At 42.3% G+C, this 17,674-nt stretch overlaps 1 protein-coding gene across 2 annotated transcripts in view; it reads left to right on the top strand.

Moving 5' to 3' along the window:
* The window catches only part of MAP2K5 (mitogen-activated protein kinase kinase 5), a 272,784-nt gene that overhangs the window by 90,116 nt on the left and 164,994 nt on the right, over window positions 1-17,674 (top strand). For both annotated transcript variants that reach the window (XM_056127637.1, XM_056127638.1), the window contains exon 9: window positions 6,788-6,827. In XM_056127637.1, coding sequence (XP_055983612.1) covers window positions 6,788-6,827 — 40 coding nt within the window. The remainder of the gene's footprint in view (window positions 1-6,787; window positions 6,828-17,674) is intronic.

Genomic DNA, 17,674 nt, shown 5'->3' on the forward strand with positions numbered 1-17,674 from the left:
CTTTCATTGTGAAGAAGCATTGGCCCTATCTTTATTAATTAATAATTAATAAATTATTAATTATTGCCCACTTACCAGGGGCCAGGGTTCATGGAGCAGGCAGAGAATGTAGTGACGAGGGTGTGGTCATGCCCACTACTCAGCAGAGGGGCAGTGAAGGGTCTTCTGCAGTGTGTGAGGGGTGATCACAACTACTCAAGCCTGCAGCTAGGAAAAAGTTCACATGTTTATTTTATAAAGTTTCTCTGAAGGTGAATATTAGCAAAAAGGCACATGGATTTTTTAGGGCAACATAATTTTCTCTTCTCTCCTATCTGTAGTGTATATGGCTGGTAGCAGTGAATGGGAAATAAACAGGGTAAGAAAACAAGAATTCTAGTTGTGCTATAATCTTTGAATTCTTTGACCTCAAAGGCGGCTCAAAATAAAGGGATAACCTCCCCCCCCCCCCCCAGAAGTGACATATCCCAGTACTTTGCCCGTCTTTGTTGTTAAACATTGTTCAAGCTATTATTAACCTCCATTTGTTAGAATTCAGAGCCGTAAAGCAGAGTCTGAAGACAGAAGGATACCTCTGGATGTTTCCGTCTGTTTGCACTGGTCATCTTCTGATGCATGTTTGTTATCTGTGTGCCAGTCTCCGGGCGCGGTGTTGTATCTATTAATTCTCCTTGAGTCCTCACACCTCCCGAAAGTAGGGGCCACTTTGCCCATCCTGGATTGGAGACACCACAGGTTTGTGAAGCTTTGCGAACTTCGGGGTATGAACTGAAGTGACAGAGTTGGGATCCGAACACAGGCAGTGACCGCAGAGCCACACACTCCACCCCCACCCCCACCTCCCTTGATGGATAGGTGGTGGGCACACAGTGCTTCCAGCCTGCAGAGATTTGACTATGGGGAAGCCAGAAGAAACACAGCAGGTATTTGCATATGTAGAAATAGGTTCTATCCCCACACTAATATGGTCTCTTGAGCCCACCAGACCCAGGACTAAGCTCTGAGCACTGAGCAAGGAGTAAACCCTGAGCACTTCCAGGTGTTGCCCCCAAGCCAAAGAACAAAAAAAAAATTGTGGGGTCAGAACACTAGTATAGCTGGCAGGGTGTTTGCCTTGTACTTGGTCGACCTGGGTTCAGACCCAGCATCCCATCTGATCCCCGAACCTGGTAGGGGTGATCTGTGAGTGCAGAAGTAGGAAGTATTGCCTGAACACTGCTGGATACGCACCCTTCCCCCCCCCCAAAAAAAAAAGGACAATAAATAAAATAAAAAATTTGACTGTGATGCTCTTTAGTCTGGTTAAACTAACCAGCACTGTTTTGTGTTTTGAGTCATGGATTTTACTGCCCCAAAACTTCTGTCCTAAAATATGTGTTTTCTTCCAGAATTCTTTTCTTGGCTTGGCCACCTATGAGCTTTGATTCTAAATTAATTTTGCATTGCTTTATTTAAAAACAACAACAACACCCTTTTTTCACTAACTTGTTGTTGTTTACAATATGTTAGCATTTCGGGGTTTAGCTTCATCTGCGTGAAATCATCTGCAATACCGACACCAAAGTTCTAGTACTCTAGCACAACCAGAAGCCCCTGCTCTTTTCTCCTACCATTGTTCTACCATCAGCCCTTTTCCTTCCAGTCACACTGAGTCTAGAAGTTTTGTTTGCTTTGGAGATTTATAGTCTCCTTCTGAGTGTACTGTGCGGTAACTGTCTCCTACTTCCGGACTTAGTTCATGCAGCAGAATTGCCAGAATCCTGGAATCTAGGTTTTGTCCCCAAAGGAGCAAGTTCATCTTGTTTCCACTGAGCCTCTGACTTTAGCTCTTTGCCCCCTCCTGTGTTCATGCATGGAGATGAATTCCAGGTGTTGACACTTGTGAATGATGCTGCTATGAGCATAGAAGTGAATGATATTTTCACATTCTTCGGTTGAATTTCGAGGAGTGGTGTTACCGCATCATTTTTGTGTTTTGGACCTTTCTCCAGAGGAGCCACAGCAATTTACATTCCCACAAGCAATGTAGCAAGTTCCTGTTTTAAATAGAAGCGCTTTTAGATTCGTTCTTTGTGGATGGAAGGGATTCAACTAGGCAATTCTCTATACTCTCTGCTGGCTCCGTAAATGAACTTAGCACTGTAGCACTGTCCTCCCGTTATTCATAAATTTGCTCGAGCAGGCATCAGTAACGTCTCCACTGTGAGACTTGTTGGTACTGCTTTTGGCATATAGAATACACCACAGGAAGCTTGCCAGGCTCTGCTGTGCAGGCGGGATACTCTTGGTAGCTTACCGGGCTCTCCAAGAGGAACGGAGGAATCGAACCCTGGTCAGCCACATGCAAGGCAAACGCCCTACCCACTGTGCCATTGCTCCAGCCCTGTAAATGAACTAACTCTATTTACTCTATCAAAATTAAAGATTGATGCCGATGTTTTTGTTTATATATCTAGATCTTAATTATTCCAGATTAAAAAAAGAGAGAGTAAGGAAGGGTAATAATGTTCTCTTTTGCTGGTCTCTTGGTTCTCTAGGAAATACTAAACAACAACAAAAAATTGTCCCAGACTCTTGGCTTTATTTTTTTTTCCTCCAACAGCGTATGCAGTGCTCAACTTTAAGAGCTGGGACTATTCCCAGAAGGTCTGTACTAGTCTCAAACAAAATGGAGCACTCAAGGACTCAGCACTAAAAATATCTTATAAAAATGTTTCCTCCATGCACTCATTGGAACACGTAATTACTGTGGCAACAACAAACTAATTTGAAGTGTTAGCTGTTAATTAAAACAATGCAGAGGTGTATAGATGTCTTTCGGTGTAACCAGAGTCTCCATTCAAACTTCATTAATCACGTTTCACTTAATGTGTTGAGGAAGGTCAAAACAATTGAGAGGCAGTATCCATTGAGAGTAAACAAATTCCTTTTCTCCAGGTAGAATGCCTCTTGCAAATTTAAGGGACATACTCCACTCATACCTGCCATCGCCTTTGTCACACACAGCTCCTTGATGATTAAATGTGAAATTGGTACTGTCATTGCCCTGTAAACCAAACCGTGGGCATCTTTATTGCTCGAAATCGAACCCAAACTTCCACGGATGAATTAGCGTGCATCATGATTAAATCATCAAGCCTCCCCCTTTTAATTCACTTGGAAATCGGAGACCTTTCTTTTGGAAAAGAGATCAGCTTTCTTGACAAGCTAATTAAGTTGCCAAACAGTTCAGTATGATATATATTTGTTCAACACGCTACTATATATATATAATATTGTGTAAATATATATATGTATACACAATAGATGGTATATACTAGACTCAGTGCTAATCATTCTTTTTATCATTGTTCAAAGTTTAAAAAACATTCAGATGTCATCCAAAAAATTCAGGCGTTACTTGTTGTCCAGTGTAACTTCTTTTCACAAGTTTTGAATTCCTGTATATCCAACTATTTATATTCATACTTCAGTCCTTGATTAGTGATTCTGATATACAGAATTAAAGTTAATGTTGAAATAGAGGGGGCATGTAATTGGTATATAAGGGGGAAAATAATATATCGCAATTAAATCTTATGTATTATTCACTCATATATTCTTGGAACAAAGTTACTAAATTTCCTCATTTCACTTTCAAATTAGCTTAATCCAACAACTTCTGTCAAATTCTGAGGAAAAATGAGTGAAAGTTTTTGTATATCATTTTATATATGATAAAATGATATGTAAGTTTTTATATGTCACTTTATTCAGCTATATAATCAAATTTTGACCTGAAACATAGCTTCACATTGTAAAAAAAAAAAAGTTCATATATTAACATAGAAAGTAAGTGGTAAATTTGTCCTAAATATAGCATAATACTAGGGCTCCACTTACAAAAACACATATTTAGTTAAGGTATATATATATATATTTTTTTTTTAATTTCAAGGAATTCTGGAAAACCAACTTGATAAATTTGAAATAGTCTATAAATACTCGGGTAGCTGATAATAAGAAAAAATCTTTAGATACTTTTATAGAAACGAACATTTGCAAGTTATAATCTGCCCTTTTCTTAAATGAAGATATAGGAAGTCAGGCGCTTACCCTGTGCACGGCTCCCTCTGCCAGGGCTGTTTCAGATCCCCAGCACCACATGTGGTCCTTGAGCACCTCCAGGGCTCACTCCTGAGCAGTCAATGTGGCTCAGAGAAACAAAGAAAAATTGCATTACTAAAACAACAGAATTTCATCCTCTGTAACAGTGGGCTTCAGCTATCTGGTCTACAGCATTGTTTTATACCTGCTGGTCCATGGGCCAGTATGCAGGACAGGGGCAGGTTCGTAGGTGAGAAAAAGATTGAAGAATGCTGATAGATTCTTCAGCCACCCAACCCTCCATTTTACCTCAATAAAGATGTTCAATTTTTTTTGTCAGAGCACGCAAATATTCTGTCAGAGTCGCAAAAAAGTGATATTTTCATTTGACGACATATTTTTTTAAATTTTAGTTTGTTGGAGTTTTGTTGGAGTTTTGTTGGAGAGCCTGGCAAGCTACCGAGAGTATTTGATATGCCAGACACAGTAACAACAAAGTCTCCAATGGAGACGTTACTGGGCCCGCTCGAGCAAATCGACGATCAACGGGAGGGCCTTTACCTTTACCTTTACCTAGTTTGTTTTATTATTATTATTGTTTTTTTTCCACTAAAAAACATTTTATTTATTTTTTTCCAGACTTACACATTTTTGTGCTTGGGTTTCAATTATACAATGATCAAACACCCATCCCTCCACCAGTACGCATTTCCCACCACCACGGATCCCAGTATCCCTCCCACCCCCCTAGCCCCCATCCCACCCTGCCTCTGTGGCAGGGAATTTCCCTCTCTCTCCTTTTGAGTGCTGTGGTTTGCTAAAGAGGCATTGAGTGGCAATCATGTTTGGTCGATAGTCTACTTTCAGCATGCTTCTCCCATCCTGGGAGGATCTTCCCAACACCCTTTGTTTGGTGTTCCCATCTCTTTCTGAGCTCCCTTTTCCCCTAACATGTGTGGTTGGCCTCCAGGTCATTGAGTAAAATTCCTGGTACTAATCTCTGCCATTCTTGGGTGTTAGTTTCCTATTTTGTTACTTTATGTTCCCCAGATGAATGCAATCTTTCTATGTCTATCCCTTTCTTTCTGAGTCATTTCGCTTAACATGATACTTTCCATGTAGTACCACTTGTATGTAAATTTCATGACTTCATCTTTTCTAACAGCTACATAGTACTCCATTGTGTAAATGTACCAGAGTTTCTTTAACCAGTTGATGACATATATTTTGCTTTTTGTTTTTGCTTTTAGAAATTAGAACTTTTACTCTTGCTTACATTCAGCGTCCTGGTAAATATATTTTTTTGAGGTCAGGGGATTCTGGGAAAGCAAGCTTCCATCGCCTCCCTTCTTGTCCTGCCTGCCCCACACATACCTCAATATTTGCTGGGTGAGCAAAGAACAGCCCAATCTTGCTAATGTACAAAATATTTTCCACAATCAGATCAAAATATTTCCGTAGAAGAAAATTTTGAAAACTGTTGTGTCTCACCATGGGGACCTCAAGTCCTTGTCTAAGGGTTTACTAAACTCTTGTTGCAAGTTCAATCTCCTGTGTTAGTGTTTGTGTTAGTCAAGATTGTTTGGCTTCTGCAGTTTATCCTGTCCAATCTGGTGTGCTACTTCTGGGATGTCAGTGTTGTAGAGTTTGGAGATGTTGCTCCAGAAAATCTAGAATATTTAACAAGGCAGTTAACTGAGCTGCCAGGTTTTCTGAAAGTAGGGGAGATGTGGGAGGCCACGTAAACCAACTCTGACAAGGCCTGGCGTTTTCAGCCACAAAGAAAACTGAAATTTTCAGCGGATTAGGTTCTCTGTGGAGCTCAGTGCTGCGGTGGTGGAGTCTGGCTAGAGAGGGGCCTGGTGGCGGCTTTGGGTGGGGAGCGGCTGCCAGGGATTCACTAGGTTGGGTGGGAGCTGGCCAGCCTCTCTCATGAGATTGCCCTGGAAGTCTCAACTGGGAATGAAATTTTGCACTGTCCAAGAAATTTTTGTGGTTAGTTTTCTCATTTGAGATTTCATTATGAGTGTTTGGAACAAGGCTAGTAGATGAACTTATGTGGCAGTAGCGGTAGGATGTAGCCCTAAGAGACAGTTAAACACACTGCTCTGCCCATGGCCAGTGAAGACACACACACACACACACACACACACACACACACACACACACACACTCAGTGGCAGCCCATCATCACGGAGCTGGATCCCTAGGACCTGGTCTGAGACCGGATTCTGCCCTTTACCCTCTCCGTGCCACTGAGCTCCTTTAATTTAATTTTATTTTATTTTTGCTTTTTTGGGTCACACCCAGTAATGCTCCTGGCTCATGCACTCAGGAATTACTCCTGGCGGTGCCAGGGGACCATATGGGATACTGGGAATCGAACCTGGGTTGGCCGTGTGCAAGGCAAATGCCCTACCCATTGTGCTATTGCTCCAGCCCCACCGCTGAACGTTATGCTTCTGAATTCCTCTCTACTAGGAAGATTCTAGTATTTCCTTCAAGGTCTTTTTCATGGACAGTGAATCAAGGTAAACCATCAAAACCAAAGCTGTATATCCTGCTATTGTTAATGGTTTCTTGAAAGTTATTTCCATAACCTCTTGCTGTAGACGTTTTCTAGTTGACATTTGTGCCCTTACCCTTTATTAGGCTGTCTCACAATCCTGAGTGATTTTGTTATTTTTTTTTCTTCCCATAGAGCATATCATGTCCCAAGTGGGAAGATATTAGCTGTTAAGGTAAGTGCTGGATACATTTTAATGAAATCCTTGATTTGCCTCCTGTTAGCTTGGGTCAGGAGATGAAATAGTTTAAGGTTTGGATGGTAGGTGGTGGGGTCTGGGCCCTTCCTCTGATAGTTTTGTTGGGTCCTGGGGATTTCCTGTGAATGGGAGGTGGTAGACCCTGGAATATTCCCGTGATGGTAGGTAGTGGGCCATGGGTCCTTCCTGTGATGGAAGTGGTGGGTCCTGGAATATTCCTGTGATGGGTGGTGATGGGACCTGGCTTTCCTGTGACATCTGGGGTTCTGAAGGTGCTTCAAGTCTGCCACAGAATAGTTAGTCTTACATCTTCCCTGGGAGAATTGACCTCATTGTTACCTACAATGAGATAACAATGAGGTAGCCCCTTTCTTTTTGTATCCCCTTAAGTGGCCTCACTGGCTTCCTGTCTGGCAGCTCCAAGCCTTCGTAGTTATTCATCCTTTCCCTCTTCATCCTCCATCCTGGATGCTACCGTTTTCTGTGAGATAGTTCCCTGAAATGTGTCCACTCATTCCTTCCCCTCATTCCTTATCCTTGCCATGGCCTTGTACCAGGCGCGTTCCCTCACACCTGGACTTCTTCAGTCACCTCCGTACTGTACCTTCTGCTTTTTGCTTCTCCCATGTACCTCTTCTCTGCGAGCAGAGAATACCTGGAGTTCAGCTCTGACCACATCAGTGCTGTGATTTGCCCCTTCGTTCCCCCCGGGGAGTGGACCACACAAAGTCTTTGAGGCCTGCCTGCTTCTAACCCTTCCTGAGTTCGCTGCACACAGTAGTGCTGCAGCCCAGGGTGCGCTGATGTTGGGCTGCCCTTCATGCCCTCCAGAGCCCGTCCCTACTCAGAGAGCAGCGGTAATGCAGCCCTTTCCCCGTCTCCTGAGTGATTTGGTGGACATCCAAAGATGTCAGAACTCTGAGATTTTTGGTAATGGTGCAGCCAGAGACAACGTTAGGTTATTTACTCCGAGGGAGGAGGGCTGCTGTAAGTAAGTTGTTTGGTAGACTTACTGTTTGGCCTGCCAGGAACATGACCATTTTTCATAATTTCATGTATTTTATTAAGTATGTTTAACCTAGGTTAATACTAAGATTCTTTTTTTTTTCTTCCTCCTCTGGTTTTTGGGTCACAGTTGGTGGTGCTCAGGGCACCATGGAGTGCTGGGGATCAAACCCAGGTCCCCCACCTGCTAGGCAACGGCCCTGCCCGCTGTCCTGTCTCTCTAACCCCCTAACTTGAAATTATTATTCGGCCCGGCCCGGCCCTCCCGTTGATCATCGATTTGCTCGAGCAGGCCCAGTAACATCTCCATTGGAGACTTTGTTGTTACTGTGTCTGGCATATCGAATACGTCACGGGGAGCTTGCCAGGCTCTGCCGTGCGGGCGAGATACTCTCGGTAGCTTGCCAGGCTCTCCGAGAGGGGCGGAGGAATCGAACTCGGGTTGGCCATGTTGGCTGCGTGCAAGGCAAACGCCCTACCGCTGTGCTATGTGTGATTATTCGGTTAGGTGTGCCGAGGGGCTAATAGTTATTTCTGGAAAGGAGTATAAGCAATTTAAAAAAAAAAAACTTTTAGGGGTCATGGTAGTAGTACTGTGGGTAGCATACTTGCCTTATACACAGCTGATCTGGGTTCAATCCCCAGCACCCCATATGTTCTCCTGAGCCCAATGGGAGTGATTCCTGAGCACAGAGCCAGGAGTAAGCCTGAGCACCACCACGTGTAGCCCCAAAACAAATAACAACAACAAAAAAAAACCTTTTTTAGAGATTTGGGGCCAAGGCCACACCTAGTGCTCCCTGCTGTGGTGCAGACCTGATGTGGATGACACATGACACCTCGCCTTGCTCATCCGTGCTTGAGGAATCATTTGGGGCCAGGGAGTCAAACTCAGGGCCCAAATGTGCTCTATTACTTGAACTTTGTCTGTGGTCTACGAAAGGACACATTTATTCTACCTCCCCTTCCCCCAAGACATGTTGCTTGGTATGCTTTTTAAATTGCTTTTTATTAAATCACTGTGATTTGCAAAGTTATTCACAGTTGATTTTTAGACATACAGTATTGTAGCAGCGATCCCAGCACCAGTGTCAACTTCCCTCCACCAATATTTCCAGGTTCCCTCTCCTCCCCTGTCCCACCTCATCCCGCCAGCCCTCTTTCCAAGTTTGGTTGTGAAAGTTTGGGTTTCTTGATTTTGGTGTTGATGACTCTGTGTTTGGATACTTGGCTCTGTCATTCCTTAACACCTTTGTACCTGACTCCCCTGACCTGGTCCCTGTTGCTTCTCTCTATCTCTTCTCCCCTCCCTCTACTCTTTCCTTTCTTGTTCTCCCTATACTCTGGGACCAGAGTTGATCTGGGCATTCCCCCTTCAAACCATTACATCCTCTCACCCACTTACCCTAGATACCATAGGTGCATGATATTTGTGTTTATCCTTCTTCTCTGGCTTCCTTCATTTAACTTTATATTTTCCAGTATATCCATGTTGCAGTCAATTGCATGATTTCATCATTCCTTACAGCTGCATTATATTCCACATAAGGGGATCATGAAGATGTGGAATATATGCACAATGGAAGTGCACATTTATTCTTACTTTTTCTTTAAAATTAAAAAAAAATATTTACAGTGCTGTGATGTATAGTGCTATCAGTGATGTTTTTTGTTTCCGTGATTTTTAAATGAACAGCATCTGGAAAGTATCATGTTGAGTGAACTCAGCCAGAAGGAGGGGGGACGGATACAGAATGATCTCTCTCATATGTGTGATTATTGAAGAAACATAGGAAGGAAATAACAAGTTCCCAAAGACAACAGACAGAGCCTGAGAACTGGTTGACAGAACTGATTTTACCAATTGGGGGTGGCAGGGGTGGGGGGTGGGGGTGGGAGGTGGTGTAAGAAGAGGGGAGGCCCAGACTGGGGCAGAGGTTCGGGGGAGCATCTGCTCTGGAGTGGGTGTGTTGTTGGAACGCTGGATGCATGGAACCCTTCCAGGAACCATAATCATGGTGCCTAAAAATGGGGAGGGAAATTAATTTTTAATGCTGCTTCATGAAATAAAAGAAGGCACAAGGAAATGGAAACATATCCCCTGCTCATGGATTGGGAGAATTAACTTTGTCAAAATGGCAAGACTCCCCAAAGCATTATACAGATTCAATGCGTTCCCCATAAGGATACCTATGAAATTCTTCAAAGAAATTTTAAAAAGTTGAAACTTTGAATAAATCTAAACAGTATAGGGTTACAGGCATGCTATCATTAGACTGGACCAAGAAATTGAGCTTTAGAATAAGGACTGTAGCATAGCCAGAATCTGGAAAAAACCTGAATGCCCAAGAACAGATGACTGGTTAAAGAAACTTTGGTACATTTACACAATGGAGTACTATGTAGCTGTTAGAAAAGATGAAGTTATGAAATTTACATGCAAGTGGTACTACATGGAAAGTATCATGTTAAGCAAAATGACTCAGAAAGAAAGGGATAGACACAGAAAGATTGCATTCATCTGGGGAACATAAAGCAACAAAAAGGGAGAGTAACACCCAGGAATGGCTGAGATTAGTACCAGGAATTTTGCTCCATGAATGGAAGGCCAGCCACAGGCTCTAGGTGAAAAGGAAGCTCAGAAAGAGAAGAGAGTACCAAATGAAGGGTGTTGTGAGGGCCCTCCCAAGGTGGGAGAAGCATGCTAAAAGTAGTCGATAGACCAAACATGATTGCCACTCAAAGCCTCTCTTGCAAAACACAGTACCCAAAAGAAGAGAGAGAGAACAAGGGGGAATACCCTGCCACAGAGGCAGGATGGGACGGGGGCGGGGGGGGGGATGAGGGTTGGGGGGGGGGATGCTGGGACCCGTGGGGATGGATGACGGGCACTGGTGGAGGGATGGGCACTTGATCATTGTATAACTGAAACCCAAGCACAAAATTTGTAAGCCTATAACTGTACCTCATGGTTTTTCACTAAAAAAAAAAAAAAAAAAAAAAAAAAAATTGAGCACCTGTGTAGTGTTAAAAAGCATTCAAATAGAAGTTGATGAATTGGAAAAAAAAAAAAGAATAAGGACTGTAGCATATTTCATTTGATACCCTAAATTCCATAAAATTCTCTACTAGAGGTTCAAACGGAGTTTAATGCGTGATTTAAGAATAGAACTGAAGTAATAGTGGGTACTGGCCTTGCATGTAATTGGCCCCACAGACCTTACATGGCTGGACCCTGAACCCCACTTAGCATGGTCCCTGAACACTGTCAGCCATGGCCAAAAAAATAAATAAGCAAACAAAAGAGTAGATGTGATTGTTATATTTAAATCTTATTTGAATTGAACAAATAATTTAAGAGGAGGCATGGTTATTATATTTCAACTTAGTTTTGTTTTGTCCTGAACTTCTGGTCAACTAAAGCAAAAAATCTTTAGCTTATATAGTAATTTGTAATTGTAGAGGAAGAAGTGTATACCATTTCTTCAAAACAGCTTCCATTAAATCTTAAGTATGTGAACTTTCAAATATGTGGGAATTTCCATGTATTTTTCTGTTATTGATTTCTAATATTAAGTCCACTGTTATCAAATAACAGAGTTTGTATAACTAGGATTATTTCAAATTTATGGATATTTGCTTTATGGTCCAGAATATGAATTAATTTAGCATTTCCTCTGCATAGGAGAAGAATGTCTAATCTATTGTATGGGATATTGTCTAAATGTCAATTAGATTAAGTTTGCTGGTGGTAGTGGTCAATATTTTTATATCTTTACTGATTTTTATCTACTTACTCTATTATTAAAGGAGAGGTGTTGAAATCTTTAGTAATAATTAGTTATGGGCTTGTCTGTTTTTTCCATGCATTTCTTTCATAATTTTAAACTTCATTTTTGTGGAAGATCTATTAGGGGTACTTAGGATTGTTATATTCGCTACATGAATTGGCCCCTTTTTCAGTTTTAGTGACCATTATCTGTGGTGAAATTCTTTGCTCTGAAATCTGTATTGTCTACTATTAATATACAATTAACATACCTATTCTAGTTTTATTTCCACTAGTGTTAACATGATAGAGATTTTTTTCTTTTAATCTGTTGTGCCTTTTTTTACGATTTTATACATTTTATTTTCATAAATTAGTTCACAGTAGTTCATTACAGATAATATTCAAACACCCACCCAACCAGCAAGCATCTTCCCACCACAATAAGAGGGAAGTGTGTGAAGGTTGATGTATTTCATTCTGGGGCCATTTAAGCCCGAATATACAAGAATACAAGCAAGTATGTTAAAACCAAATGCACGTGTGCTACTTTAGGTACGTCAGTGGTCTAGCGTATATGAGGTCTTGGCGCATGCTCCATGCTCCAAGAAATACTGAGTCGCTCTCTTCCAGGAGCTTTATTTTATAGTCTCTGGATCTTGGCTTTTGATGAGATTACATGGGGGTGAGGGGGGGCATTTTGTGAGTGTGACTGCCAGACTACTGGAAAAAACTGGGGATCTGGATGGAGGAGGCCCAGTCCCAATCCAAGCAGGTTGGAGATCTCAGCCACGAGTCCCACATACCTGGGTTCCTCTGTCGGTTTTGTCATGGGTGAGGCTCCTCCATGTGGAGAGTGGCCTTGAGCTTGGCTGTGGCTGGGTTCTGGAGGATTTTGGCTGCCGGGGCTCTGCTTGGGGTGGGGAGGGAAATTCAACCCGCCCTGCTCCAAGGTGCCCTGGTGAAGACAGCCTGACTTGGGGTTGGGAGAATCTATGTTCCTTTATATTTGAAATGGATTTACTTTCTTTCCTTTTTTCCCCCCTCCCTTCTTCCCTCCCTCTTTCCCTCACTCCTCTCCCTCCCTCCATCCCTCTTTCCCTCTCCTCCCTCCCTCCCTCCCTCCCTCCCTCCCTTCCTTCCTTCCTTCCTTCCTTCCTTCCTTCCTTCCTTCCTTCCCTCCCTCCTTCCTTTCTCTCTCTCTTTTTTTTGTTTTTGGGCCATACCTGGTGGTAGTCAGGGGTTGGTTAATTCTGATTCTGCTCAGGGATGACTCTTGGTGATGCTTGGGGAACAACATGGGACACCAGGGATTGAACCCTGGTCAGCCTCATGCAAGGAAAATGCCCAGCCCACTGTATTAGCTTTAAAACCCTTGAGATGAATTTCTTGATTGCAGCACGCAGTTGGTTCTTAGGCTTTATTTATTTTGTTTTGTTGGGGGCACACCCTGCAGTACTCAGGGATCACTCCCAGTACTGGGCTCAAAGGCCCATGCAGTGTGGGGATGGAATTTCATGTGCAGAGCAGCCCAGCTCTTTGAGCCCTCTCTCCAGCCCTACGTCCTCACGTCTTCTTCTTTATTTATTTTGGTTTTGGGGTCACACCTGGTGATGCTCAGGGGTTATTCCTGATTCTTCATCAGGGATCACTCCTGGCAGTGCTTGAGGAGCAACGTGTGGTTCTGGGGATCAGCCCCAGGTCAGCTGCATATAAGGCAAACGCTCTCCCCCCGTGCTATTGCTCCAAACCCAGGTTTTCTATTTTAATACAGTACAATCATCTCTGCTTCTTATTTATTTATTTTTATTTTTATAAGTTTGCTTATAATAATTTGTTGCATTTACTATCCCAATATCAATCCCACCACCATTACACCTACCCACCACCATACTTAAAATGTTTCCATCCCAGTCCCAAACCCTGCCCCCAAAGCAGGACCTAAATAATTTATCTTGCTTGTTATGAATCATCTACTAAAAATGATCCAAAAAGTTTCCTTAGAGGAAAGTGTGTGAAGATTGTTGTATTTCACCTTTGAACCATTAAGCCCTTGTATAAAAAATTACTAACATGTTGTTAAAGGTTGAGCCTTGTGTGCTTATATATATATACATATATATGTATATGTACATATTTTTTTCCTCTCTGAGATGGGTTGCCTTCTGCTTTACACCCCATCAAATGTGGTGTGCTACACTTGGTACATCTGCAATGTATTATTCTTTGCCAGGTGCTCCAGGAATTCTAAAATTTTAAATACTGTTATACAGCTAAGGTAAATTTAATTTTTTTTTAAACTGGATGGTGACTTGGGTTCTGGAGGATCTCTGTGGCATACGTATCATTCTGTGTTGCTCTCTTCCAAGAGATTTATTTGGGATAAATAAATAATGACCTGGATCTTGGTCATTTATGAGCTTATATGGCGCCAGAGGCAGTTCCTAGACATGACTACCAGGCTACCGGAAGCACAGGGAGGTGGGGGGAGATCACTCATTCCCAACTGTACATCAGCTCTGCTTTTTTTACTTGGGGTCTTTAGGCCATTTAAATTTCACAGGAGTATTCGAATGGTTTACTGAAAGCCTATTCTCTTGCTCTTTGTTTCTCCTTGTTCTGTTCTGCACCCTTTCCTTCATGGTTGCTTTCAAGTTTATACTATTCATCCTTGACTTAGACTGCTTTCAATTAGGGTTTTACCAAGTTAGGAAAAATTTCACTGGTATACCTCTATTTCCTTTATCCAGGCTTTTGTTGGTATCTTATATTTATTTATGTTATAAGCAAAAAAGGGGAAAAAAGCAGTGCTATGACTTTTTAGATCATTCTTTCTCTTTATTCTGACATGTTTAGTGACTCTGAGATAATTTGATCTTTTTAAGAATTAGGGTTTTTTGTTGTTGTTTTATGTCCATACCTGGCAGTGCTCAGAGTTTGTTTCTGGCTCTGCGTTCTTGATGGTGCTCGGGGACCATATGGGATGCAGGGGGTATATTTGATTTGGGGGATAAATGTGTATGCAGCTTGCAGTTGATTCTTAGACTGTTGATTTTGTTTTGTTGGGGAACACACCCAGGTCCTATCACTCAGGCACCTTGCTTTAAGTTTTATCTGATGGAACCCATGGTAGTATGGAATTCATTTTTTCATACTCTGCCCAATGGTAGCCTTCTGGAAACTGTGCTCAGTGCTCTGACAGTCACAAGTTGTCCCCCCTGCTAGGGACAGTGTTGTGTGGAAGGAACTCTGAATATTGTTTTATCTGTTCTGGTAGTTCTTCCCCTGTTCATGGCTCGAGCTCCTTTCTCCATTCACTGATATTTATTCCTCTGAAGCCACCAGGCTTCCTGGACACATCCTGGGAATTCTCCATTTGCCAGTGAATTCTGGATCTTGTGGCCATTACAGATTCCCATGAGACATCCGCTTAGGGGGTAACTGGGCTTCACCCCTTGTCCCTGGCAGCACTGAGGCCTGGAAATCACCTTAGTCAGTATGATGGAAAGACAGAATACTCATTTCATTTTCCATTTCTCGAGGATCACTGTCTTGCTTTGACTAATGTCCAGTTCTAGAAACCTGTTGACTTCTCAGTTTTCGTTTGTTTTTTGGGGGATCTAGATGCTGTTTTTCTGCATGTTGACCAGCTCTTAAACTGTCCTCTCAGAAATAGAAGCTTCTATTTAGTGGTATTCCATATTGTTCTTAAGCACTTGACTTGTGTATTCTTCAATTTCTACTTACTCTGGCCTTTTGCCACTAACAACTATGGATTCCATTTTACAGGCGTAGAAGCTGAGGCACAGAAAACTGATATTAATGTCCCATTGTCAGTAAATAATGGAAGAAGGATTTCATTGTGGGCAAGTTTTACCAAATCTATGTTCTCTATCCTGTCTTGTTGCTCACTGTCCTTAGATTTGACTTCAGAAAACATAATTTGTATCACACCTTTGCAAGTCTTCAAAAACACTGAACACTATTTTTCAAATAAACTCAAACTTTCTGGGATGGATCTCAGTATGTTACCAGTCTGCTTTTTTTTATTTGTTTCATTGTTTTTGGGCCGATGCTCAGGGGTTCCTCCTGGCTCTGCACTCAGGAATCATTCCTGGCAATGCTCTGGGGACCATATGGGATACTGGAGATCAAACCCAGGTCAGCCGTGTGCAAGACAGATGCTCTCCCCACTATACCATTGCTCCTGCCCCCATCAGACTTCTTTTACAGCATCATCCTCTGGCCTGAATCCTGTGTTGCTTTTAAGTTCAACTCATTGCTTTATTTAAACCTAGATACTTCCTACTTAAGCTATTCGATTCACATATTTCTCTCTAATTAAAGTGACTTCACCTGTATCTACCCCTATCAAAAGCCTTAACCCCTTTCAGAGGTCAACTCTAAACTCTATTCTTCCACTGAATTAATTTGAATAAACTCTGTCACATGTAGTATATAGATCACTCACTCACTTTTCCCTTCAGACCTCTCTAGATTTCTCTGTGTCTTTTTTGTTTTCTTTTGGGCCACCCCCAGTGGTGCTCAGGGCTTACTTCTGGCTCTGCATTCAGGAATCACTCCTGGCAGGGGTTGGGGGAACATATGTGGAACCTGGGATCAAACCCCAGTAAGCTACATGCAAAGCAAGCAACCCCAACCCCCAGCCCGGCCTCTGTACAATGTCTCCAGCTCCAGTATGTGTCTTTTCTGGATGTTAATACACAATGCCCTTATATTTTCCGTTTGGTTATAGGTGTGCGTTTTCCCTCTCCTATTGAAATCTCTTCGGGATGGAGAATAGATGTTATTTATCTTCATGTCTCATTGATTTATGCAGAACCTTGCTGAGAGGACTTTATGGAAGCCACATGCAATGACTAGATGCTCAGCACATAATTCGATGAATGGCAGACTTACTAAGTCCATTTTGTCATTTGTTCTTTCGTTCATTCACTCTTTTGGAGTAAATGCTTCAGAAGGGTCAGTTCACATGCAAAATTTCCCATACTGTTCTTTGTATGGGCCATCGCATACACCCAGAGTGTTTCTTTGCCTTTTTTTTTTCATATAGAAAAGGGTGAAATGAAAGGTTAAGAGTTAGAGGCGCATTTGATCTTTTCCTGACCCCCTTGTGACTTTTGTGTGACTTCAAGCATGTCGCTTGAACCTCCGTGACCTCAGCTGTGCGACAGACTGCCTGGTGTCGCAGAGGGATTTGAGAGAGCAGCAAATCACAATCCTGGTCTAAATATGGTTACCTGCAGGGCTCTGATGCTTATGCAGGACCATGAGGGAAATGTAATTTCCCGAGTCAAGTGGTCACTTGGACCAACACTTTGAAGATCTGTGGGGACAATTCGATTGGAGCACTTGAAGAACGATTGATTTTGTTCTTCCTATTCAAAATATTTCTGATTTTTATGCTTCAAAACTGTTCTCATTTTTTCAGCAAGAGAAGCATATTATAATCTCTTTTCAGATTGCCAAAGGGGGCAAACACTACTTTAGATATTTTTAAAGGCAGGTTGAGTTAAATATCTTATACTATTAAATTAAAAAATATTTCTGTCTTAGAATATTTAGAAAATGATGCCAATCCTATTGAATTTTATTTACTTTTTGGTTTGGGGGCCACACCCATCAGTGCTCAAAGCTTACTCCTGGCTCTGTGCTCAGTGATCACTCCTAGACCATATGGGGTGTCGGGGATTGATCCCAGGTTTGCCACGTGCAAGGCAAGTGCTCTCCCTGCTGTCCTGTCACTTCAACCCACTGATCATACTTTGCTTATTTTTCTAAAGGTAAAGGTAAAGGCCCTCCCATTGATCATCGATTTGCTCGAGCGGGCCCAGTAACGTCTCCATTGGAGACTTTGTTGTTACTGTGTCTGGCATATCGAATACTCTCGGTAGCTTGCCGGGCTCTCCGAGAGGGGCGGAGGAATCGAACTCGGGTCGGCCATGTTGGCTGCTTGCCAGGCAAACGCCCTACCCGCTGTGCTATCGCTCCAGCTTATTTTTCTAAGTTATCTAATTTCTTTTTTGCC

Source organism: Sorex fumeus, unplaced genomic scaffold, assembly GCF_029834395.1.
Source record: "Sorex fumeus unplaced genomic scaffold, SorFum_2.1 ptg000063l, whole genome shotgun sequence".
Classification (NCBI taxonomy): Eukaryota; Metazoa; Chordata; class Mammalia; order Eulipotyphla; family Soricidae; genus Sorex; species Sorex fumeus.